Genomic DNA, 8147 nt, shown 5'->3' with positions numbered 1-8147 from the left:
CTCTTCCCAAAGCTCTCTGCTCTCGGGAGACGACGCTGCTTTGGGAGCAAGGCGCCCCAAACGAGGGTCAGCCACAGCAGCGAGCGGTGTCAGCTGGGAGATTACGGGACAGGGGAGTTTGCCGGAGTTGGCGGACCAAAGCGGAGCCTTCACTGCGTGCACCTGCAAGCGGCGGCCGCGGGGCAGCTCTTCGGAAGGCGCCGCGATCCGCTGCCGCCCGTCTGTGCCCGCGCCGCGACTGTGCTTGCGCGTGTGCCGCTCCGTCTCTGTGTGTGGCTCCCTCTGTCCCGCCTATTGGCTGGGAGGTGCCCGACGTCACAATTGGGAGTTCCTATAACTCCCCCATACTCTCAACATAACGGGCTCCGGGCAAGTTCTAGGCAGTCAGGAGGTGACGAAAGGGAGGAGGGTCCGAACAGACAAATGCCTCTGCGGCGGCAGGCTGCATGCGGCTCCCGGTCCCGCCAAGCCCCGCGTGCGCTCGCCAAGCCTGGATCTTCTCCAGCGCGCCCGTAGCGGCCACTGAGAGCAGAGAGCCTGCAAAGGGACCAGCGGCCGGGCGCTTCGGAGCCTTGGTCACACCCGGCGTGACGGACAGACCCTTCGCGCGCGGACCTGCCGAGAGGCGCTCCAAGTAAGAGCGGCGCACAAGAAGGGCTTGGACGCGGCTGCTTTCCCGGAGGGGCCGAGCGCGATGGAAGCGGTGAGCGCCGCTAGCGCCGTGCAAGCCACGCTGGGCGCCAACAACAGCAGCGGCAGCAGCAGCGGGCAGAGCGCGGGCAACTCCACCGGCTCCGAAGAGAGCTGGGTGGTGGGAATGGGCATCCTCATGTCCCTGATAGTGCTGGCCATCGTCTTCGGCAACGTGCTGGTGATCACCGCCATCGCCCGCTTCCAGAGGCTACAGACGGTCACCAACTATTTCATCACGTCTCTGGCTTGCGCGGACCTGCTGATGGGGCTGGCGGTGGTCCCTTTCGGAGCCAGCCACATCATCCAGCTCACGTGGAAGTTCGGGAACTTCTGGTGCGAGTTCTGGACCGCCATCGACGTGCTGTGCGTGACGGCCAGCATCGAGACTCTGTGCGTTATTGCCGTGGACAGGTACTTCGCCATCACCTCCCCCTTCAAGTACCAAAGCCGCCTGACCAAGAATAAAGCCAGGGTGGTCATCCTGTTGGTTTGGGTGATTTCTATCCTAACCTCCTTCTTGCCCATCCAGATGCACTGGTACAGAGCCACGGACCCCAAGGCCAAAGAGTGCTATGACGATGAGACCTGCTGCGACTTCTTCACCAACAAAGAGTATGCCATCACTTCTTCCATCATCTCCTTCTACTTGCCCTTGGTAGTCATGGTCTTTGTCTACGCCAGGGTCTTCCAGGTGGCCCAGAAGCAGCTGAAGAAGATAGGCAAATGCGAAGGGAGGTTCCACCAGCAAAGTTCACAGCAAGAGCAGCAGGCTGGAAGGGGAATCCACAGGAGGGCATCCAAGTTTTGCTTGAAGGAACACAAAGCGCTCAAAACCCTGGGCATTATCATGGGCACCTTTACACTTTGCTGGCTCCCGTTCTTCATCGTCAACATTGTGCATGTCATCTCGGAAGACGTCATCCCCAAATTTGTGTACATCTTTTTGAACTGGGTGGGATTTGTCAATTCGGCCTTCAACCCTTTGATTTACTGCCGAAGCCCAGACTTCAGGTATGCTTTCCAGGAGATCCTTTGCTTCCGGAGGTCTGGCCTGAAAATGTACGTCAATGGATATTCCAACAGCAATGGGAAAAACGATTTCAATGGGGATCACAATGGCTATCATATGGGACAAGAGAAGGCTAGCGAACTGCTGTGCGAAGAAGGAAGCCCCCATGCTGGGGAAGAGTTTTTGCACTGTAAAGGTACTGTCTTGCATGGTAGCATTAACTCCCAGGAGACCGAGCCTAGCACAGGGGACTCCCTCTTGCCGTGATTGTTGTCATTGCTAAATGCAGAGAACAGAATGTCGTGGCTGTCTGGCAGCCGCACTCAAGCCAAGGTTTACTCAAAATGTGGGAGCTGCCCCGTAGTTTAGCAGTCGGTGGAAATGTTTAAGGATGGGCATATGTGGATTTGTATATGTGCATATTAGAGCCCCCTTCTTCCATTAAGGGTTAAGACACTGCAGGGGTTAGCCTACAAAGGAGTTTATTATGCTGATGTAGTGTTACCAAACTCATCTACCTCACAGGTGTAGGAATAATATTGAACTGAGCTGCTGTTCCTAAAACTGAAATCCCTACACTCAAGAAGGAATTTGGTGCTACTGATGGCTCACCCTCTCATTGGAAAACAATAGCTTTAAAGACTGTTTTAAGGCAAGAAGTTAGGGTTGGCTGTAGAGTGCTTAGGAATCTGTAAAGTCAAGTGTTTACCATTGTTTTCAAAATATTGTCCGTAGTGGTGACCAAGTTGCCTGAACATGTTCTTCGCTGCAGCAAGCATTACCTTTGAAATCCTCATTAATGTCAGCTGTTTGTTGAGATTAGCACAAAAACCCTTTCAATTCCCCTTCAGTTTAGATCTATATTTATTTTCTACCCACACAACCCTGCTATTATCTCATTTTCATTAGCCGGCACTATTCAAATGCCAGATACTTATGTAGTTGTGAAAGCAGAATCTGGTGTTGCTTTCCAGCGAAACCAGTCCTCCCTCGCTGCTCATTTATGATAATTTCCCCAAGCCAATAATATGCTGGTGTCCTGCATTGGGGCTCACTGTTCCCTATTAGAGTCTTGGCAAATGGACTGGGTGTCAGCTTAGATGACAAGGAACCTATGTGCGTTAAACCTTGTAAAATCATTAACCCAAACTTTTTGCTGCCGTTGCCATAAGCCAGAAACTCACAGCAAGAGACCTAGAAGAAGTGAAATAAGCTTAAGCCTAGTTTGCATTAGGGTATAAAGCAGCATTTCATTTCTAAGGGCAGAGGAGCTGGATCACCTGCTGTGCCAATGATTACATTTGCCCTTCTCTGACTTCTAGCCCAGCAATGACAGGAAGGTAAAGGTATTTATTACTCAGAGCAATGCTTTGCTGGTTTTGGATCAACAAGTAGCTAGCAAGCTGTTCTCATTTAGGAACCCCTCCACACTGACTAGTTAAGTTTATGGAATGATTTTAAAGGCATTAACCTATTAAAACTATAATTAAGGTAGTAAACACTCCCTTTCCACTAATTCCACTCTTTCTGTTTGACTAAAACACAGCCCACAAGAACCCACAGGCAATGAATTCTGGGATAGATCTGGGATTGACCTTGCCCATTATATTCTTCCTTCATTTGTTAAATTAGTACCCAGTGTGCTTGATGCTCTACCTCATCCCTGCCCTGGAGGTGTTTAGGTGAAGTAAAGGGTTTATGTGGCCATTTGTATTTTAGGTTCACTGAGCTGTATAGCCACTTCCCCTTGCACCACCAGACATCTTGTCCCTTTTGGTTCTCTGTAAAGACTGCCTTCCTTTTTCTGTTCTGGGCTCGCAAATCATTCTGTGCTCTTCTGCAAAACTAATCAGTGCTGCTGCTTTTGAACAAAAGCTGAAAGTGTGTCGTGACAAAGCTTGTTGCCGTGTCAATGAAACTTGTCCCCCCCTCCCCGTTTCCTGACCTGAGTAGGGTGTACAACTCTTGTTGCTTTTTGATTTGAAAAAAATAAAAACATCTCAAACAACGACAGCAAATGCCAAACTGTTAGGATTCTAGAAGCAGGAGATAGTTCTTGAAATATTATTCCGAATGTTTTTGCTTTCACATCTGAACTGAGCTTTACTAATAAGGCTGAAACTGTTGCTGGGGATGCACAATCATCTCCCTGAGGCTCAGTTTAGTGGGTATCTATCTCTCTCTGTGTGGTGTACACACACATTATGAGTGGGCCAGCAAACATTGGCCACCTTCCATGTGAACTGCTGGATGTGTGCCTCCTTCGGTTGCAGTATATGACACAGTGACCTGTTGTGCATAACCCATAAATGTAGTGAAATACAGAATAATGAAATGAAATAATGGAGAAAGGCAGCATCTGCAGAAGGTCCCAGGTTCAATCTCCAGCATCTCCAGGTAGGGCTGGTGAGGAATCCTGTCTGAAACCATGGAGTGCCTTTGCCAGTGCTGAGCTAGATGGACCAATCTGACTCGGTATAAGGCAGCTTCCTAAAAATCCATTTGTGTTTCTTCCATTGGCACAGAGCTCCCTCACCTGGCAACCAAAGCCTAACTCCCATTAATTTCTCATGTACTTGGGAGAGGAGAAGACTCATGGAATCATGGAGTTGGAAGGGACCAGACAGAAGGAAGTATGCATTGTTTTTTCCCCAAATTATTTTGGCTCATGGCAACAAAGATTGTGATTCATTGTATTTCAAAGGATTCGGTATTTTTAGACACACTTTTGAAGCAACCTATATAAATTCCTTAATTGATAGTTCTCTATAAAATGCTGGATGCTGCGTAGGAGACTTTCTAAGGCTGCCAGTCCTATACCCAGTTTCCTGGGAGCTGGAGCATGGGATCCCTTTTTAGGGAGAAATGCTGAGTCAGCTCAGCCCGGTTTTGATTTGCCTGCTTTCTGGTTTGTTAGATTTTCTGACATGTTGCTTTCCTTTTCTTCTGAGTTTCCTTTATGTCAGCTCCAGGGCTGTCAGATGGGAATCTGATACGATGCATGAGTCAACAGGTGCAAGAAAGAGCGGGGGTAGGAAGTCTGAAGTGGGTGGAAGGCAAGTGCCAAGCTATGTCACCAGGGTCTTTGTTCATGTCAGGACGCAGAACAAACTTGCAGATGATCCAACTATTGATGTTTTACATAAGTTCAACCCTCCCCCATTCCATGCACAACTTTATTTTCAGGGCATGATTGACAAGGGGATGTGAAAGTGCCCGAGACTGACACAGCAGAGGATATAATGCAATCTGCTGCCTCTCTACAAGGCAGTGGCACATTTTCATTTCCTGTTTGTCTGCCTATCTGCTCATTATTATTCTAATTCCTCCACTTAGCATCTGGGCAGCTGAACTGAAGGCCTTCCCAATCTTTCAGGAACAGAGTGCTATTTTAAGCTCCCCAGAACAGCCAGAGATTCCTTCCCCCACCCCTACCCCCGCTGTAAACATCAGGGAAATTGCAACGAGTAAAACATAATACTTATATTTTTTTTGTACAAATTTCTTATGTTTGCAATATTGAAACCCACCCCCAGCACTTTTAAGGACATTAGTTCACTATAGGTAAATTTATAAATCACAGTAAACCATGGTTTATGATGATGGGAATGGGCTGCCTTGGGTTTGTGCACCCCTCTCTTCCTCTGGCACGTCCCTGAGAAGGAGATCAGAAGATTTCACATCCATTCTAGTTACTGCAGTTTAGCATTATGCCTCAATTCTAAACTCTGGTTAATCTTAGCTATGGTTTGTTGAAACAAGCCAACTTCATAACTCAAGCAGCAGTGGTTTAGAAATCCCAAGCACCAGAGAATGTCTTGTCTTCCTTCAAAGAGTTCTTGTCCCCTTACTACATTAACAACCTTGTGTGGTGTCAGGGCAGACCTCTTTGCCTCTTCCCTCCTCCCTTGCCTCCTCCTGCAGGCATATCTAAGAGGCCAAGATAGTTGCCTGGGTTTGAGTCATGTCACGTGACATTCAAAGTGAAAGTTCTTCCATCTCTCTGAAATGATGCTTTGAGTGATAGGTCAGCTTCTTGGAAGTTGAAGTCATATTTTTTGGCTCTCTTAATACCAGAGACTTCCTGTTAGCACAGAACTGTTGTTGTTTCAGTATCTTTGAATGTGTTTGTCCATTATTATTATTATTTTAATTGCTTGAAATAGTTACTGGCCAATCATGGTGTCTTTCATGCTGCCGGCAGCCAATAAATACATTTGGATTAGACCTTGAGAATTCTAATAAGAAGTTTCCTAGAATAGTGTCTTGAAGGGAAAAACATTGGGGGAAGGGGGAAAACTTGTTTTGTTCATTTAGGCCTAGCCTCACTTTTAAAAAAAGGTGTGCACTCAAAGCACTTTATATAAATATGTATGGACTTATATTTTGTTTATTGTCTGACACAATGTAATTTCAAGCAAGGGGCTGCTAAAAATTGTAAAATAATGAGAAGCATGTACGATGTATGGGGGGAGGGAGCAATATTTGCATTGTGATATGAAACTGGCGTTTGCAATCTTTTTGTGGTAAGGTAGTTCACGGTGTTGTCTGCAGGCCGGACATCGATCGCCGTGACAGACAGACAGACAAACAAACGCTAAAAGCCTTTCTCAAAACAAGAACTAAAGTCTGCAAACAACTCTTAATGAAAGTGAGAGCAAGTGGTATGAACTGTATAGCATTGACCAGAATGTATGGAGAGTTGCTTGTGCTCAAAATGCCTTTGGGATTGCCTCTCTTTGTTTTGTACATATTAAAGCACTGATGGACTTTCTGCTGTTTTACACTACGTTTGTTTTTGTTTTTTGCTTAGCAAACACCACAGTGGGCACTGCTCATTCATTAATGGCATGCCGTGGCTGGTGTGTCGTTATTCAACACATGCTTGATAGGGAAGTTCCTTTCTCTGGAAACACAGAAGAAGACTCCTGTCTGCCTGTCTCCTTTCTGGCTGAACCAGTGAAACCATTTGCTGAGTCCCATGAGAAATGCTGTTTGCAGAATGTGCAACATTTAATTTTCCACAAAACTCTTCCTCCTACCTCTGCTTTCTGAGCACAGCCAAATCCCTTAGTTAGCCCTGCAGTTCACAACGCAGAGTACTAACCACTATACGATCATGGCTCGCTTCATTTTTTAAAAAAGCTCTGCAGTTCAAAAGCATTTTTTTTTGCCGCATTCCTATTTCCCATCCCATAATGCACCTTCATAAACCCTTCAACTTGTGCCTCCATCAGGCTTGAGGCTTGTTTTTACTCAGGTCAAGTTATTACGGGACTCAAAAGCCCGGCCCTTCCTGAACTTGGATGCAAGAGGAAGGACAAGCTTTGGAGGGGAAATCCTACTGGCAGAAGTCTGACAATTCTCCCTCCTGCTTGTCAAGTGCACTTAAGGGATAGGCTCAGAGCAGCTCTCTTTCCAAACAGGATAGGAAAGCAATCATGGATTATCTCCTGCATCTCTTCATTTACCCATAGGTTACAATCCTAAATGGATTTACAATGGAGTAAACACCAATGAACACAGTGGGACTTACTGCTGAGTAAACATGTGTTGTATTGTAATTATGAAACATGCTTCCTGTTCCTGTATACAGAAAGGTGCCTTTGATGGAATCAGACCACTGGTCCATTGAGCTCAGACTAGGGTTTCTGGCCCAAGAATGGACAGAGCACTATGAAACAGAATGTAAGGTGAGGATCCTTCTAAGAGAACAAAACTCAATGCTCTGCGCTGTTCCCAACTTTCTTTTGAAACACATGTTTTGTTGGGGGGGGGGGGCTTATTTAACACTGAGGTCCCCATGAAGGAGGGAAATTGGTTGAGAATCAAGAGCAGAGATAATTTGGACAATCTGAAGGGTGAGGTACTTAGAACTTTCCAAACTGAGTACCCGTATATACCCGAGTATAAGCCGACCCGAATATAAACCGAGGCACCTAATTTTCCTACAAAAACCTGGGAAACTTATTGACTCGAGTATAAGCCGGTTCACCTTTGCCACTGTGGAGGAGGAACGAGCAGCCCCAAAGCAGCCCTTTGGGCTGCTCCTTCCTCTTCCTCCTTTGCCAAGTTTGCATTTATGCGAGCAGTTCAGGAATGAAACAAGCTGCCTGGGGAGAGTAAAGAACCGCCATTCTTGTACGCTTCTTAAGGAATGGTTGACTGGGGAGAGTGGGTGGCGGCACAAGCGGAGAGAAAGGGCTTCTTTCTCACCGCCCCCACCGCCCGCCTCACTCAAGTATAAGCCAAGGGCAGCTTTTTCAGCACAAAAAATGTGCTGAAAAACTAGGCTTATACTCAAGTATATACAGTAAGTGTGGAAGGAGAAGAGAAAGCAATAAAAACACTACTATTACAGCCTTCTTGCAATGAAGTGCATCTTGGGTCTTGAATTCTGTTTTAAAGTAGATTCAAACTCAGTAGATATTTCAGTGTTTAGAAA

At 46.6% G+C, this 8147-nt stretch overlaps 1 protein-coding gene across 2 annotated transcripts in view; it reads left to right on the top strand.

The window, feature by feature from the left end:
* Positions 1 to 245: 245 nt before the first annotated feature.
* ADRB2 (adrenoceptor beta 2) overlaps positions 246 to 8147 on the top strand; it is a 65151-nt gene continuing 57249 nt past the window's right edge. The window contains exons 1-2 of one of the 2 annotated variants that reach the window (XM_033139938.1): positions 246 to 1898; positions 4228 to 6476. In XM_033139938.1, coding sequence (XP_032995829.1) covers positions 695 to 1898; positions 4228 to 4256 — 1233 coding nt within the window. In that variant the 5' untranslated portion in view covers positions 246 to 694 and the 3' untranslated portion in view covers positions 4257 to 6476. Of the gene's footprint in view, positions 1899 to 4227; positions 6477 to 8147 lie in introns of those variants that run through there. The other variant, XM_033139937.1, reaches the window with a different exon arrangement.

This window comes from Lacerta agilis, chromosome 2 (assembly GCF_009819535.1).
Source record: "Lacerta agilis isolate rLacAgi1 chromosome 2, rLacAgi1.pri, whole genome shotgun sequence".
Taxonomy (NCBI): Eukaryota; Metazoa; Chordata; class Lepidosauria; order Squamata; family Lacertidae; genus Lacerta; species Lacerta agilis.
Note: the sequence above shows the minus strand (reverse complement) of the source record. Positions and strands in the feature narration are given on the sequence as shown.